General features: G+C 35.1%; 1 protein-coding gene across 2 annotated transcripts in view; it reads right to left on the reverse strand.

Moving 5' to 3' along the window:
• LOC148954243 (uncharacterized) overlaps nucleotides 1-13,291 on the reverse strand; it is a 55,684-nt gene extending 42,393 nt beyond the window's left edge. Inside the window, exon 1 of one of the 2 annotated variants that reach the window (XM_089087001.1) lies at nucleotides 13,068-13,291. In XM_089087001.1, coding sequence (XP_088943127.1) covers nucleotides 13,068-13,215 — 148 coding nt within the window. In that variant the 5' untranslated portion in view covers nucleotides 13,216-13,291. Of the gene's footprint in view, nucleotides 1-12,995 lie in introns of both variants that reach the window. The other variant, XM_089087000.1, reaches the window with a different exon arrangement.
• Nucleotides 13,292-18,062: the final 4,771 nt, after the last annotated feature.

Here is an 18,062-nt window from a genome sequence, read left to right on the forward strand (position 1 = left end):
GGGGGGGACATATTAACCCCGAAGTTTTTTTTTATCTGATCGTTGGACTTTTTCAAATGAAATAGCTGTCTCAAAATTTTTACTAAATGCATTTGGAAAATAAGAGGGGGTTTATGAGGGGGGACGGGGGGGGGGGTGGATGCCCTCTGCTCACTATTGACTCTTAAAACGGTAACTAGGACATTTGATTTCTAATCATATGATTCACCTCTGAAGTTTATACAACCACTCCTTACATAAAAGCCTTATATGCCACCATTGCATAACTAACAACACTTGCCCCAGGCTCTGAGGGGTTGGGTCAACCCAAGAACTTTTGTTATTTTATCTTTCAACTGTTTGGAACAAAATGGCTATCTCAAAATTTTGATTGGATACATTTGGGAAAAAAAGGGCTTGTTGCAATCGGATCGCTTTTGACACTTAAAAAAGGGAATAAGAACTTTGAATGTCACCCCTCTGAAATTTATAGGACCACCTCTTCTGTAAAACCTTATATGCCAACAGGGCACAAGTTACAACCCTTAGTTCAACTTATTTCTGGGGGGGGGGGGGGGGTTAGTTTACCTCCAATCTCTTTTGACTCTTATAAAATTAACTAGAATTTCGAGTTTCTAATCAAACAAACCCCCTCTGAAGTTTATACATGCAGCCCTTCCAGAAGAACTATATAAGCACCCAGTGCATAACTTACAACGCCTGCCCCAGAGCCCTGGGGGTTTGTGTCAACTGTGGAGTTTTTGTTACCTGATCTTTGAACTACTTTTAAAATTTTTATCGGTTGCATTTGGGAAAAAAGGTGTGGGGGGCTATTTGCCCTCCAATTACTTTTGACTCATAAAAAGGGCACTAAAATTTCTGATTTCTGATCGAATGAGTCCCTCCAAAGTTTATATGACCATCCTTTCCATATGAAGTATCTCTGAGGGAAAAATATTGGAGCTTTTGCGACCTTCGGGTTGGTGGGGGGAGGGGGAGGCTAGTTGGCATCAGATCATTTTTACTCTTAAAAAGGGAGCTAGAACTTTTAAATTCTAATCATTTGAGTCCCCTTCAAATTTTGTACAACCGCCTGTTCCATAAAAACCATATATGTCTCCTGGGCCTAAGTTACAACCCTTCTCCTGTCTTTTTTCTTGGGGGGGGGGGGGGTATGTTGACCCTGAAGTTTTTGTCATCTGGTCATTGGACTATTTCAAACAAAATGGCTATCTCAAAATTTTGATATATCAGAAGCGGAATTTTCAAATCTCCAGAAGCATTACTATAGGGAAGCATAGACACTCTTTCTTTCTTTCTTTACCTGATGACCTTTGGCTGAAGAATCCAGCTTTGAGGCTAATGTTCTTTTTTGAAGCATATTATAACTTAAACCTGTTTTGTGTGCATTAAACACTTGACAAGGCTTTGGGTCTTGATCTTTAACAAATTTTTCGAATTTCATCTTAAAGTCCTCACTTGCTCTATTACCGCTTGATAAAATTTCACCACTTACACTTCCTTCACGAATACCATGTCGAGCTTTCCATCAAGACAACCATCCCACACCTGCAGTAAAACCAAGATCGCCTTGTAATTTTTTGTTCATTTTTAGAGCAATAGCTTGCAATGTTACACCCAAAATCAGAATGCCTTGATCATGTTGTTGGCAAAACCAAATGTACAAAGCCCTGTCCACAGTTTATAGAATTATCCAGTAAGTTTATCGCAGATCATTTCTGGTCTTCATTCTCGGTACGAACAAAAAGCTCCTCCCACTTCTTCTGCATTAGCGGGTTACTTGTTTCCGATTATTTCTATTATAACTGTAAGTTTAGCGTCCAAGAGGGTTACAAAATGCATTATTCGTAATAGCGGGTTTCCACTTGTTTCCGATTATTTCGCGTCTGACTTGTCTACTCGTGAAAAGATCTGATGCCGCTTGTGTTTCTATCTGCAAAAACGTTCTCTGGAGCACTCGCACCTTGGTCCGGGTTTTTATAATGGGTGAGATAGGGAAAGATCATACTGGATAATTATATAAACTGTGGCCTTGTCTAAAGTTTCAAATTTGAGTTTCTTCAATATGCTTCTGTTACCAATGCTGTTCTTACTCACCATTTTCGCGCAAAAATATTAAATTTCTTTCCATTTTTTTCCCAACTAGAAACGGTTTGTTTTCCCACTCCGAAACCTTGCGCGATTTTAGTCAATAATTCACCAGCATCAATACGTAATAAAGCTTGGAGTTTTTGCTCCATTGATAAAGTTACTTTTTTATGTTTTTTATCCATTTCCAAAACTCATAAATACATATATACTGAATAAAAATATTAAACACCAGCACAAGAGCCTGTCACTAGGACAAGTATCTATAGACTGAAGGGAAAAAAAACAAAGCAACCCCAAGAGTGACGCATTACCGATTAACAAATACAGTGAAAACGGGAAGAAAGATTTCCAAGAACTAAGAGCAAACAGACACGCCTAGATTTTTCCCTCTTAACAGCACTTTTTTTCTTTTTCTTTGTACATCATTCCAGATCAACCAGATGTCTGGACTAGCGGGGCCTGGATTAGCAAGACTCTACTGGATTTGAGCAGAATTTTAAGCCATATCAATGGTTTTTTTTCTAAATTTAGAAAATGTATTTGCATATCTTTGAAACCCCACAAATTGGGATTGAACAAAGTTGTGCAGCTGAAAATATTTTTCATATACTTCATTTAAGCAGAAGATCTGTTTTGCAAGGTTTTTCACTTTTATAACACAAAGATTTTTAAAGGTCATTCAAGGTCACTGCCCTCTAGAGGGAGAAGGAGTCGAGGTAGGTACTTCAAAATACTTTCCTAGACATACTTTAGTCTGTAGACCCACCCCTGAAAGTTTCATTTTCCTAACCTAACCCCTTTCCTAGAAAGAAAAAAGTACCTAAACTCTGGAAATCTGGAAAGTAGCCAATGCTGAAATGGAAAGTCTCTATTCAGAAGTGATCATTCCAAAACTCAATGAGACAAAAGCCCCAACAGTAGTTCCAACAATGCTATGCTCAACAAAAAGCAATGAAAAAGAAAGGATGATAGAGCAATGATAAGTTGTGCAGCTGAAAATAGTTTTCTTGTACTTCATTTAAATAGAAAATCTGTTTTGCAAGGTTTTTCACTTTCATAACACAAAGATTTTTAAAGGTCATTCAAGGTCAATGCCCTCTAGAGGGAAAAGGAGTGGAGGTAGGTACTTCAAAATACCTTTCCAGGACATACTTTAGTCTGTAGACCCACCCCTGAGTGTATCATTTTCCTAACCTAACCCCTTTCAAAGATAGAAAAAATTAGCTAAACTCTGGAAATCTGGAAAGTAGCCAATGCTGAAATGGAAAGTCTCCATTTAGAAGTGATCATGCCAAAACTCAATGAGACAAAAGCACCCCAACAGTAGTTCCAACAATGCCATGCTCAACAAAAAGCAATGAAAACCAAAGGAGGATAGAGCAATGATACACCAAAGACAAAATAGTATAATCACCAAGGCCGTATCCAGGGGGGGGGGTTACCCGGTTTGAACCCCCCCCCCGAAATTTTTGACCGACTCGAAAATAAGTCGAAAATTAGTAAAACCTAGGTAAAAATCAGTAAAATTAGTCGAAAACTGAGTAAAAAATTAGTAACCCCCCCCCCCAAAAAAAAGTCAAAAATTAGTAAAACCCCACCTGAACAAAAATCCTAGATATGGCCCTGATAATCACAAAAGGGATTTCCCCACAACAAACTGTAAGTAGCCTTAAAATTTTTCAATGGAATGTGGTGTCTTTAAATAGCATTAGATTAAATGAATTAGTTAATTGGATTTGTGGGTATGGTGTTGATGTAATATGTGTGCAAGAGACTAACCTCCACAGCCTCCAACTGATAACAATACCTGGTTTCAGCATATATAGAAAGGATGAATCAACAGGTAGGAGAGGTGGTGGTGTGGCAATTTTTATTAGGAATCAGATTTCCTGTTCAGTCTTGGCTTCCATGGATCATCCCAATGAAATTGAGGTCATTAGTGTCTCTATAAATATGAAGAAGCAGCAACCCTTAAAGACAACATCCTTCTATAATTCAAACAGAAATAATAATATAACAGAGGTGTTAAGAGAAGAGATTAATGACAAAAATACCATTTTGTTTGGTGATCTTAACGCCCATAGTTGCATGTGGGAGAATTGCAACTCATCAAAAAAAGCTGGCTCTTTCATTGAAAATTTGATATTTGAATAAGAAGGACTCACCATTCTTATGCCATTTGGGCTCCCAACTCATTACTATATAAAAGGTAATAAATATTCTACAATTGATTTACAAATTGGCCCAACTTGGATTATACCAATTATTGAAATATCACCAGTGTTAGAACTGCCAACTGACCATAGTGCACTGTTGGTTCAAATTGACAACCAAATATATGATACAAATCAACCAACATATAAGTACAATCTAAGGAAGGGAAGCTGGAATCAATTCAGGCAAGAACTAGATAAAGCAAATTACAATGAGCTGACTGACGAAGATGACTTGGAATTCCAAGCAACAAAAATTTCTCACATCCTTGAGTGTGCAGCAAGATCAGCAATTTCACGGGTATAACACCCAATAAACTCTTTAAAAAAGCAGGCAAAAATTTGGTGGAATAAAGAATGTAAAAAAGCTGTAGAAACAAAAAAGAAGGCAAGGAACCAATTTCAGAAACACCCCTGTACTGAAACACTTTTGTCATTAAGAAAGGCTGAAGCACTGGTGAAGAAGGCAGTACTGAGAGCAAAACAATTGAAATAAAGGACTTTTCCTCAGAAATTCACTCAATGTTCCCTCAAGCAAGATACGCAGTTTCATAAACAAAATGGCAGGAAGTAATAGGAAAAGCAGTAAGACAATCCCAAGTTTATCTGTTAATGGAATTAATCTTCTAACATACAACAATAAGGCAGAGGCATTAGCAGTTAGTTTTAAGAAAGACCTGATAATTAATAATTTCACAAAACCAAGTGTTTACAAACAGCACTATAAAGCGAAATATATAGATTGCTATATCTATAAGGAAAACCTAATTCTCCCATTTACCCTTTCAGAATTGAATGATGTTCTCAGTGAATTAAATATGCTTGCAGCTCCAGGAGAAGATAAAGTCTGTAACAAATGGGTGGCAGAGTGGTAATGTTTTTCAAATGATGCTTCTTCAGGTTTATAATGCATCCTGGGAAAGAAACACCTTCCCCCAGGTGTGGAAAAGAGCTATAGTTTTCCCAGTTAATTAGCCTTATCAACCCTTAGATAAATTAGAATCCTATACTCATTTCTCTATTGCTAGTATTGGGTAAAATTCAAGAGAATATAATACAATGAAGACTGGCATGGTTTGTGGAAGTTAACAAAATGCTGCCAAAATCTCAGTCAGGCTTTTGGAAGGGTAGATCCCCAGTCAATTATGTTGTTATTCTTGAAGGAGCCTGCAGAAAAGCCAAAAGTGAAGGTAAACCATTAATTGCTATATTAGTTGATTTTCAGGCTGTTTTTGATCATGTAAATAGATACATCTTATGTGATATTCTGAGATGTATAAATTTTCCTGAGAAGGTGGTAAATTTCATATTTGATTACCTGTCAGACTGTAGCTACAAAGTCAGAGTAAACAAAGATTATTCTGAAGTAATCCAACTTGATACTGGTCTACCACAAGGTTCTGCATATAGCTCCTTGTTCTTTACACTGCTGGAAGAGCTGAATTTGTAGATGATCTGGTAATATGTGACTTGGGACCAATTGGCAAACAAAATCAAAAAAATTATGACAGAGCTGCTGGTATTCTCAAAAGCATATTCCCTGCCAATTTCTGCCAAAAAGCCAAGGCTATAGTTTTTCACAAAAAAAAATCCATTCAGCCCCCAGTTATTTGGCTGGACAGTATGCAAATCATGTGTGATACCCCACCAAAGCTTTTGGGAGTTATATTAGACCCTAATTTGACCTGGAAGAATCAAATAGAATCAGTAAAACAATCTTGTGTAAAGAGACATTTGATCATGAAATGACTAGCAGGCACAAAATGGGCCAGCTCTCCAACTGTGATGCTGGACTTCTACAAGAGGTTTATACATTCAAAGATAGAATATGCTCTAGAGGTATTTGGAGGCTGCTGCAAGACAAGTCTGGCAAAGCTGGAAACTATTCAGAACATGGCAATAAAGTTAGCAATGGGTCTCCCAAATCATACACTAAGTTACAAACTTAGAGTTCTTTCTGGAATGCCAACAATACAAAACAGGAGAAATATGTTGACTGTTAAATATCTCACAAATATCCAAACAATTGTCTATAATCATCTACTTTTTTAAATAACTTTTACCTCCAGTCCTTTAGAGAAAGCAGATGCCCAAAGTAGGTCTTGGGTGCTCTTTAATGATCTAGTTTTGACACGGAAAGATGATGTCATCCAATTTAACCATTTTCAAGAGCCCCCCAAAAGGAAGTTTGCACCAGTTGAAACTTGCTTGGAGCTCATTCCAGGCAAAAAGTCAAGTTATCTTCCCAGTGAAGTGCAAGCTTTTTTCAAGCAAAACATCACAGTCTGCTTCAGAAATTTCATACAAATATTTACAGATGGGTCACTGAAAGGAGGCAGGGCAGCAGCAGCTGCAGTGATTCCTGAATATTGCTTAAATATATCCACTAGGCTTCCAAATTACACATCCATCCTTATGGCTGAGCTAAAGGCTATATTTGAAACTCTAACTGCCATTAATAAAAAAAACCTCCTGAATTGAGAAAGGTGATCTTGCTCTCAGACTCTAACTCTGCCTTACAGCTCATGAGCCAAGTCCTTAGGTCTGTAATAGACTCTGATATAGCAAGTCTCAGGAAATTAATATGGAGTATTCAAGAAAGATGTATCAACTTTATTTACATCATGTGCCAAGTCACCAAGGTATTAAACATAACAAGGTAGCCAATTTACTTGCAAATAAAACAACAGACATCCACATAGAACCAACAATAAAATCAAAAACTCTATGTGACATAATTTGGAGAGGAATTCCCAAGAAGAATCTGCCACAGCTAGTACTCATTTTTCCTTCATGTGAAGAAAATGTCCTATACTTACAAATTCAAAGTGATACATTGATCCTCAAGAAAGAAGAATACAACTGGAAAAAAAAAGAAGACCAAAATTGTAGATTTTGTTTCTTAGTCCCTGAGACTTCACAGCACCCCATCTTTAGCTGTAAAAGTATTGCAAAGTCCACAGATAAAACAAGAAATATTTTTTCAAGATTGAAAATAAAGCCTTACACAAGTGAACCGCTTATCATCAAGCTGCCAGAAAATGAGGAAAGAATGCTATTCCAGGAGATTATTTGTTTTCTAAAGTGGAATGACACAGTTTAGCATGGTTGACATGACCTGAAACCTGCTTCAGTTTGTCTAAGTGGAAGTATAATTAGAAAGAAGAATATAAATATTTGAATGAAATAAACTAGCAGAATTTTTTTTGTATGAAGCCAAAAGGAGACTATCTTTAGACCCCAAGTGCCGTTTCTCCAAAGAAAAAGAACTAGAATTTTACCAAAAACTGTTTTCACAAAGAACCATGACAAATGACTAGATTTAACTAATAGAAAAACTACTGATTAGGCTAAAGGCTAATATGGGCCATCAAGGGGAGGGCAGTGTATTGTTAAGGTAATGACTATTTTACTGAAAAGAGGCATAAAATAAGAAATGGGCAAATCTCTAGTGGGCCTTATAATTTAGCTAAGATGAAAGTGAAAATGTCATTTGATGCCTTTTTTTATGCTCTTTCAAAATTCAATAATTGCTTCTGGGGCTAATTGCATCTTGAGCCCTTAAAGGGGCCCCAAAGGTGTTTCATTTTGTAACCACACAAAGAAGTTATCAACACTAGTTAAGTTATTGAAAAGTGGTTAAAAATATATCACTAATTTATAAATAAGTTTTTCAAGAGTAAGATATTATAAAATACTTATTTATAACAATTTAAAAACCTAATTTATTATTCAAAAACCTAATTTATTAGGCAACTCAAATATAAACTGTTTTCTTAATGTTTCAAGTTTTTTGAATGCTGTTGACAAAAATAGCACTGGATTTTGCAATACAAAAATTTGCCATCAACAATTCAGGGTATATAATTGCACATTAGGGGGTTGGTGAATTTCATGGTAAATTTGCAGTAGGCCATATAATTTAGCTAAGGTGAAAACATCATTTGATGTTTTTTTATGATCTTTCATTACTCATTAAAAAATACCTTTGGGCCCCTTTAAGGGCTCAAGATGCAATTAGCCCCAGAAGCAATTACTCAAATATGAAAGAACATAAAAAAAAACATCAAAGGATGTTTTCACTTTCATCTTAGCTAAATTATAAGGCCTGCTAAAAATTTTCACATCAACCAAAAGAGAGTCAACTAGGAAATTGAATAAAGCCTAGTCTACTAATATTTCTTTTAATTGTGTTCTCTTCAAAAGCATACAGCAAAGAAAATTTAGGGGTAAATTTCTAGTGGGCTATATAATTTAGCTAAGATGAAAGTGAAAACATTGTTTGATACCTTTTTTTTGCTGTTTGATAATTCAATAATTGCTTCTGGGGCTAACTGCATCTTGAACCCTTAAAGAGACCCCAAAGTTATTTCATTTTTGTAACCACACAAAGAAGTTATCAAAACTAGTTAAGTTATTGAAAAGTGGTTAAAAACATATCACTCATTTAGAAATAGGTTGTTCAAGAGTAACATATTCTAAAAACACTTATTTAAAACAATTCAAACCTCATTTATCAGGCAACTCAAATATAAACTGTTTTCCTACTGTTGCAAGTTTTTTGAATACAGTTGACAAAAATAGCACTGAATTTTGCAATTTGAAACTTTACCATCAACAATTTAGGGCATATTTAAATTCAGGGTATATATTTGCACATTAGGGGGTGGGGTAGGTAAATTTCATGGTAAATTTGCAATGAACCATATAATTTAGCTAGGATGAAAGTGAAAACAGCATTTGATGCTTTTTTATGTTCTTTTGTTATTCATATAAAATACATTTGGGGCCCATTTAAGGGCTCAAGATGCAATTATCCCTGGAAGCCATTATTGAAATATGAAAGTAGCATAAAAAAGGCATCAAATAATGTTTTCACTTTCATCTTAGCTAAATCATAAGGCCCATTTGAAATTTGCACATTAACCAAGAGAATCAACCAGGAAATTGAATGAGGCCTAGTCTACTAATATTTCTTTTAATTGTGTTCTCTTCAAAAAGCATAAAGCAAAGAAAATTTAGGGGTTTCTAGTGGGCTATATAATTTAGCTATGATGAAAGTGAAAATGTCATTTGATGCCTTTTTTATGCTCTTTCATAATTAAAGAATTGCTTCTGGGGCTAGTTGCATCTTGAGCCTTTAAAGGGGCCCCACAGGTATTTCATTCTTGTAACCACACAAAGAAGTTTCAACACTAGTTAAGCTATTGAAAAGTGGTTAAAAACATATCACTAGTTTACAAATAAGTTGTTCAAGAGTAATATATTCCAAAAATACTTATTTATAACAATTTAAACCTCATTTACTGGGAAACTGAAATATAAACCATTTTCCTACCATTTCAATTTTTTTAAATGCTGTAAAAAAATGAATTTTGCAATTTGAAAATTTGCTGTCAGCAATTCAGGGTATATACTTATTATACTTTAGCTACTTTTGGCTATCTTGGAAAGGGGTTAGATTATGAAAATGAAACTTTCAGGGATGGGTTTACAGGCTAAATTATGGGTATAAATTTAGAATTGGTCTTCCTGATAAAGAGACATGTTAAGAAAACAATTCTTACTTTAAAATATGTATAATGATCCTAGTTAACATATTATCCAAGGGGAGAATCTTTGTCATCAAGTCTTTACTCTTTTTTCCTTCTTTTTCCAACTTAATTAAGTCCTGGGAAGGTATTTTGAAGTACCTACCTCCACTCCTTCTCCCTCTAGAGGGTCTTGACCTTTAAAAATCTGTGTTTTATTAAAGTGAAACCTTACATAATATAATTTCTGTTCGAATGAAGTAGACTAGGCTACAACAAAGTTGTTTTCAGCTTCATCACTTTGCTCAATAGCTCAATCCCAATTTATAAGGTTTTAAAGATACCGTATGACAATACGTAGACTGGTTTTTGAAAAAAAACATTGATATGGCTTAAAGTTCTACTCAAATAACACAAATCGTATTTTCAGAACTAAAGCTAGAGAAAAAAAAAACTGAGATAAAAATTTAGAATTGTGGCCCCTGATTAGAAGACATGTTAAGAAAACAATTGTTACTTTAAAATATGTATAATGATCCTAGTTCTTATATTATCCAAGGGGAGAACCTCCATCACCTAGTCTTTCCTCTAAAAATTCTTCTTTTTCCAGCTTAAGAGAAAAAGTATCCTAAAACCACCACGCTGAGATTCAATGCTTGAGTCTTTCGAAATTGCTGCTATAAATAGCCACCATAGTTGTTTTGTAGATAGCATTCATGCCAGTCTTTTTAATACTTTTTTTTTTTTAATGAGCAGTGGTGCAAATACAAAATATTAATAGCAGTGGCGAAAATCAAAATATTGCTATAAATATACATACAGAGTATATACTCCCACCTCCTAATGTGAAAATATATAACAAAAATTGCATTCTGAACCTAAATATAAGCAAATGAACTGTACCCCAACCCCTAAATATATCCAAATCAGGGTATATATTTGCACATCAGAGGGGTGGGGTTATATACTCTGCATGTATATGTATATTTACAGCAATATTATTATTTTTTAATGAGTTTTTTTTAATGGACACTGGAGAAAAACTGTTTTTTTAATGAGCAGTGGCGAAACTACAAAATATGCATAGAATTGACAAGAAATGAAATAATATAAAAATTACCTTTTTTGATTCTAGGATGATCTAGCAGTTTCACAATCAGAGGGAATTGAAGAGGTGATTAATTCATAATGATCAGATGATATAGATGATTAAATTATAATTTGACAGATGATTAAATAGAGACACTTGTAATGAAAAATTTGATTTTTATTGGCTGGTGCCAGGTAAACTTTGATCTGGATGATGAGTATCTGGTTTGTATAGTTCAGCAGCCTGTAGTAATAGATGATGCAGTCTGGCCCCTTTATTGGGAAAAAAGGTTTTCCAATAAAACTTGGCAAGATATCCAGCCATATGTTTGTCTGATCTCCCGTACTTGGGAATCACTGCACGCATTGAATGCCATAGACATTCAATATTTTGTGTGTGGGCCCCAGTCACAGGGTCCACAAAATTCAAAGAATGGTTGACAGTTAGGTGTTGAAAACCTTGCATGCCTAATCTATTGTATGAGCTCCAGCAATCAGAAATTATAGTTGTTCCTGGATGTATCCACTCTTTTATAATTTCTAGTAGAGTGTCAGGAGTTTGGTCAGGAACAGGAACAATAAAAAAATTTGCAGTGTCTCTCTCAATACCTCCAAACACCCACTGTCCTTCAATATAGTATCCCCTATTGTATTTTCTTTTCCTTATTGTTGCTTCATCTATTTCAACTATTTTTCTGGGACCACCCAATTTACAACTGTGTTTGTCAATAAAGTCAAGGCATATTTTGCAACAAAAACTTTGCCAATCAACAGCAGTTGCTGATGATATGCCAATCTTATCAACCATAAATTGCTGAATATGAGCTCCTCTGTCTAAATTGGAAAAAATCAGCATAATCTCCACTATTTGTTGATATTATATGTTTGCATTTTTGCACCAAATCCCTGTATTAATACTTTGGCTAAAAGTGCACTTTTTTTTTAATAAGTTTATGTCCACGTTGCTTCATTCTTGTTTTTGTACATCGGAATCCATTTTGTGATTCATCAAAATAGCATTCAATATGACAATGAGGGCAAAACATTATGATTTATTAATAATTACTGTACATCACCTTGACCTTGATGGTATAGTCTAAAAGACATAATTTTATTGTCACACAAGACACATAAATTTTTTGTTAATGGCATGATTTCAAACAGAATTCACAGTTTCTATAATTTCAATATGCCACTGCTTTTTCTTTAAACATGTGCTATGTCACACCTGCTAAATGCTATCTATAAAACAACTTATTTGGTGGCAATTTCAAAAGACTTAGGCATTGAATCTCAGTGTGGTGGTTTAGGAAACTTTTTCTCTTAAGCTGGAAAAAGAAGGATTTTTAAAGGAAAGACTTGATGATAAAAGTTCTCCCCTTGGATAATATAAGAACTAGGATCATTATACATATTTTAAAGTAAGAATTGTTTTCTTAACATGTCTCCTTATCAGGTGCCACAATTTTAAATTTTTACCAAAACTGAAAATTAAGGTACAATGTTGTTTTGTCAAATTTTCAATAGGTATAGACCTATCATGTAAGCAAATTTCAGGACCCTCTAGAGGGAGAAGGCATGGAGATATGAGCTTCAAAATACCTTCCCGGGATATAGTTTAGCCTGTACACAAATCGGTAAAGTTCTACAAAATCATATTATTGAGTTAGGACTAAAGTGAATACACCATTCGATGCCTTTTTTATGCTGATTATGAATATAATAAGCATTTCTATCAGAAATGAATTTCAGCCCCCCCCCCCTATATAGGCTATACCTCACCTAACCCTGAATTGGCATATATAGGGGGAGGGCTGAAATTAATTTCCAATAGAAATGCTTATTATATTCATAATCAGCATAAAAAAAGGCATCAAATTGTGTATTCACTTTAGTCCTAACTCAATAATAGCCTATGATTTCATAGAACTTTACCCACCCATCCCTTTCCAAGATAACAAAAAGTAGGCTAGCTAAAGTAGAATTTTACCAAACTGTGAAAAATGTACCATTTTATTAACATATTTCCTTTAGAAGTGGTCAAAACCAATTAAAATTGGTAAATATTTACCAAATTTAATTCTTCTTTTGTTTAACAAATTGTAGTGAATCACTTTCTGTTTAGCCATAACTCTAGGCCTACCTTCTTCATTCACTTCTTGTGCTATCAATCTCCATGTATTTTCTCTTATTCCAAAATCTTTGTATCCTTTTAATTGCATGTTCCAGATTACTGGGTGATTTCTAACAGAAGAAATTAATGTTTCTTTTTTAATTTTATTCATTTTCATACAGAACTTTTCGAAATTAGGGACAGTTAGCCCATTCTTCTTCCTTCTTCTAATTCACAGCAGCCCAGAATGTGTCCTGTAATAAATTCCTCATCTTCTTCGAATAATAAACAAATGACGGTGGACACCAAGAAAGGGATTTGATCCATTCACTTCTGTGAATCCCACCTAAGAACCCGATTTATCGGCGGCGTCCCGCCAATGAACGATGTGCCGGCGTGGAAAAAATTCAGCATTGCGCAGCCGGTCTGTTCATTCAGCCTTATCTTTTCGCAATGATTTATTGATTTTGGTTTGGTATGGCTGTTCAAGATGGAGAGCTCCCTTTGTCGTTTAAATCTAATGGTATCAGTTCAGCTCATTAAACTTTGAAGAAGAAAGAGAATAATAAAACAAGGGTTGGAAATAAATAACATGAGTTAAATAAATAACTCATGGCTACAACAACAACAGCAACCGTACAAGAAAATCAAAATATATTTTCTTGATTATTATCGCTTCTAATCAGTAGTTGTACCAAACCTATCCTGCTCAAGCCATCCTCAGGGCTATACTGTGGTGTTTATCCTTCCCATAGTATAGTGCAGACGGTTTGATATCATCTATTTTCCCTTCTTATTTTAGTTTCATATTTGTGTTTAAAGCTTTTTCCAATAGGCAATGTTCAGAAGTCCTCCAAAAAAAACGTCCCCCCAGATCCCAAATCAAATTCCATAGTGAAAGATACCCATCCTGGCTGGTCAAGCACATTATCTGACAGTTCTAATGATGGCTCCGATTCGGAGAATAGGACAATGATAACTGTAGGTCCTAATGCAAACATAAATGATGATAATGGGTTTCAAGAGGTCCTCTCTAGAAGCTCTAAAAAAACGAAAAAAAACTCCCCAATTAAAAGAATTTCCCCTCACCCAGCACAAGAACCTCCCTCCGAAAACTTAGGAATTTACCTTAAAATTACTCCCACTACCCCCTTGAAATAAAATTGATCACTGCAATAAGAATTGCAATTTTTAAATTGCTTAAATCAATGTTCTCTCTTAACATTAACCGTGATGGATCTCTGCTTATAGCTGTAGAAGCTCAGAAATCAGCAGATACAATGATTAACCTTAAATCTCTTCTGAATATCCCAATTATTGCATCTAATTGGAACCCAAAACAATCACCAACAAAAATTGTAGTTTACAATGTTCCCCCAGAGATATCTACTCAGGAGTTAAAAGAAGGCCTCTCAGATAGGGCTGAAAACACAATCCCAGTTGAGGATGTTACCCAACTTGGAAAACCTAACTCTACTGGCCTAAGAACTAGTAGATCCTTCTTATTCACACTAAAGGATAAAATTGATATCCCAGAAAAATTATTCCTATTTGGGCAAATCAAACCACACAAGGAATACAAACCTAAGCCTATTCAGTGTCAGAAGTGTTTCAAACTGGGACACACGACAAACAAATGCAATGAAATTCTCCAAGAGTGTAGTAATTGTAAATCTTTCCATCCTAAAGAGCTGACAACTTGCAGAAACACCCAGCCTACATGCATCAATTGCAAAGGTCCACATGAATCTACAAATAAATCATTATGCCCTGCATACAAGAAAAGAGCTCTAACACTCCAAATATCAACAGAGAAGGCCACCCCATACCCCTTTGCAGCAATGGAAGCAAATGCTGCCCAACAATACCAAATAAAGCCTGTAATGAAACCAACGAAAACCCCCAAGTCAAATGCCCCAAATGCATCAAGCACCCCATATAAAACAATATCTTCTAAGCCCCCTAGCTCAAATCCCTAACAGAAGGAATCACCAAGCCAGCAAGCCTTGTTTTCCGGTGAGATGAGGCCAGCCTGGCCCTCCCTTTCAAGAAGAAACAAACCAGAAACACAACCAGGAATCAATCCCTTAACCAACAAACAGGATCCACTACCAAAAATGCAATCCACAAATATATGCTTATTCATTCTAAACTGTAATACAGTTCAGGCCATGAACATACATCAACTACAGAAGACGAAAATTATTGCAGAATTGGCAAAAATCTACATCCCACATTATATGATCATTAAAGAAAAAAAATATCTTGCTTTAATTTAACAAATATGATCATTGATATAACGTCCTATGAAGAATAAGTCAACAACACAACGTTTATCTATACTCCAATGGAACGTAAGATCACTCACAGAAAAAAAGCTAAATGAACTAATATCATTTATGAATAATAATTCCATTAATATTGCTTGCCTCCAGGAAACTCATTTAACCCAAAATCAACAAATTAAGTCTCTGGGATACACTATCCTGAGAAAGGATAGATCTTCAGAGAGAAAAGGAGGTGGTGTAGCTTTATTAGTTAATAATAATATAAAATTTTGTGGCATCAATTTTCCAGATTTTGAAAATGATGTTGATGTAATTGGTATAAGTGTTTGGCTGAATAATTTAAAAACCTACATAATAAGCTTTTATAACCCTAATGGCCAAACTTCAGATGCCAAGGATTTCTTTAATTATATAAATAATTCTAATATGTTAAAAAACATCATTATTTGTGGTGATTTCAATGCCCACATCCTTTTGTGGGGGAATAAACCAGCAAATAAAGCTGGTAAATTTATTGAGCATATGTCTTCAAATAATAATGAATTAGCTGTTGCTACCCCTCCAAACCTAAATACATATTTTAACCCCAAAAGTGCCAAATTCTCCACAATTGACCTACAAATTGTGTCTTTAAATTTTTTGAACAAAATTTACATAAATAAAATTGATAGTCTGTGTACAGACCACTTTGCTATAGTTTGCTCCCTAAATGAACCTGCTGAAACTTCACCTCATACCTCCAAATATATCAACACTAAAGCAAATTGGTCTATTTTCCAAAATAAGCTAAATGATGAAATTACAAGTTTCACCCAAAGTTCATGCATTTCTAACACAACAGTTGACACACATGCTGAAGCCTTGACATCTTTACTAATAAATACAGCTAATCATACTATCCCCAGGACAACACCTAAGAAAACATTCCCTAAACAAATTCCTAAAGCATGGTGGACAAATGAGTGCCTAAATAAATGGAAGATAAAAAAGGCAGGTAGGACAGAATTCATAAAAAAACCAACACCTACTACATATTTAAAAAAATTACAAGCAGAATCTAATCTAAAAAGGACTATAATAGATGCTAAATATAAATACTGGAATAATTTTGCAAATAATCTCTCCAGAGAAATGCATGAGCCAATTATACATAAAGTCATAAGCCACATATGTGGGAAAAAGACTTCTCCCAACCCACTCCTGTATGAACTTATACATAATAATACCCATTATGACAATGATATTGAAAAGGCTAACCTATTTGCAACTCTTTTTGTTAATAAGCTAACATCAAACAATTAAAACAAACTGTCCACAATTCCTATGAACCCTAGTTACCAACCACGCCCAGGATCCGAGTACATAACTAATCCATTTTCAATCCAGGAATTGAATAATGCAATACATCATATTAGGTCCAAAACTAGCAGCAGCTATGACAATATACACCCTACATGGATAAAGAATCTCACACCTTCATACAAACAAGAACTGCTAAATTGTTATAATCACGCTTGGGCATCCTCTAGGTTCCCCAATATATGGAAATGTTCGTCCCTCCTACCAATCCTAAAGAAAAATAAACCAAAAGATAACCCTGAGTCTTATAGGCCCATAATGATTACACCTGTGATGGGGAAAATAATTGAGAAAATGATTTATCACATACTCCTCTGGTTTGTTGAGAAAAATAACATGATCCCGCACACTCAAACTGTATTAAGGAAATACAACTCCTCAAAAGATGATTTCATTTTGCTAACAAATTAAATAAATGAATCTTTCTCAAAAAATAATATCCTAGTGGCAGCTTTCCTTGATTTTGAAGGAGCATATGACAATGTGAACCACCAAATCCTTTTAAATAAACTTGCAAACCTTGGAGTACCTCCCAAGCTAGTATCCTTTATTAAATCCTTCATAGAAGTGCGAAGTTTCATTGTTTGTGTTGGTTCAGCCTCTTCACCCCAAAAGACAATATCCAAAGGCCTACCTCAGGGAGCAGTCCTCAGTTGCCTCCTATTTGCCCTATATCTCTGGGACATGAACCTACCCCACACGAATCTACAATATGCTGATGATCTGGTGCTATGGTCATCTGGCAACACCTTTCAGATAGCACAGTCAAATCTGCAAAAGTCACTTTTCCAGTTTGAAAAATTCTCTCAACATTCAGATTTACCCATTGCACCCACCAAGTCAAAAATAATCCAATTTCACAGGAAGCGAAACCATGTTAATGCAAAACTAACTCTAAATAAAACAACTATTCCAGAAGATAATAATATTAATTACCTAGGTCTCATGCTTGACCAAAAACTTAATTTCCACCTCCACATTTCAAACACAATAAAAAAATGTTATAGAAAAGCAAATATACTAAAAAGACTTCTTTCCACACCCTGGGGTTGTAAGGAGAAAACCTTACTCCAGTTTTATAAATCACATATAAGACCCCATATTGACTATGGGCTCATTGTATATGGTGCATGTGCAAAGAGCCAGATGCAAAAAATTGAAACAACACAAAATGATATAATACGTCTCATATTTGGTCTTAGGAAACCCACAAGCACCAAGTTTCTGCTTATGGAGAGTGGATTAACAACAATAAGGGATAGACGTAGCTTTCTCTTGATAAAACATCTTACAAAAATTGAATCAAATAGCTCACACACATTACATAATTGGTTAAGAAATCCAGCCATGTATAGAGGTATTGCAGATGAGTATGCCA

The sequence above is a fragment of the Artemia sp. Qi Xiang Cuo genome, chromosome 3 (genome assembly GCF_049724085.1).
Source record: "Artemia sp. Qi Xiang Cuo chromosome 3, ASM4972408v1, whole genome shotgun sequence".
Classification (NCBI taxonomy): Eukaryota; Metazoa; Arthropoda; class Branchiopoda; order Anostraca; family Artemiidae; genus Artemia; species Artemia sp. Qi Xiang Cuo.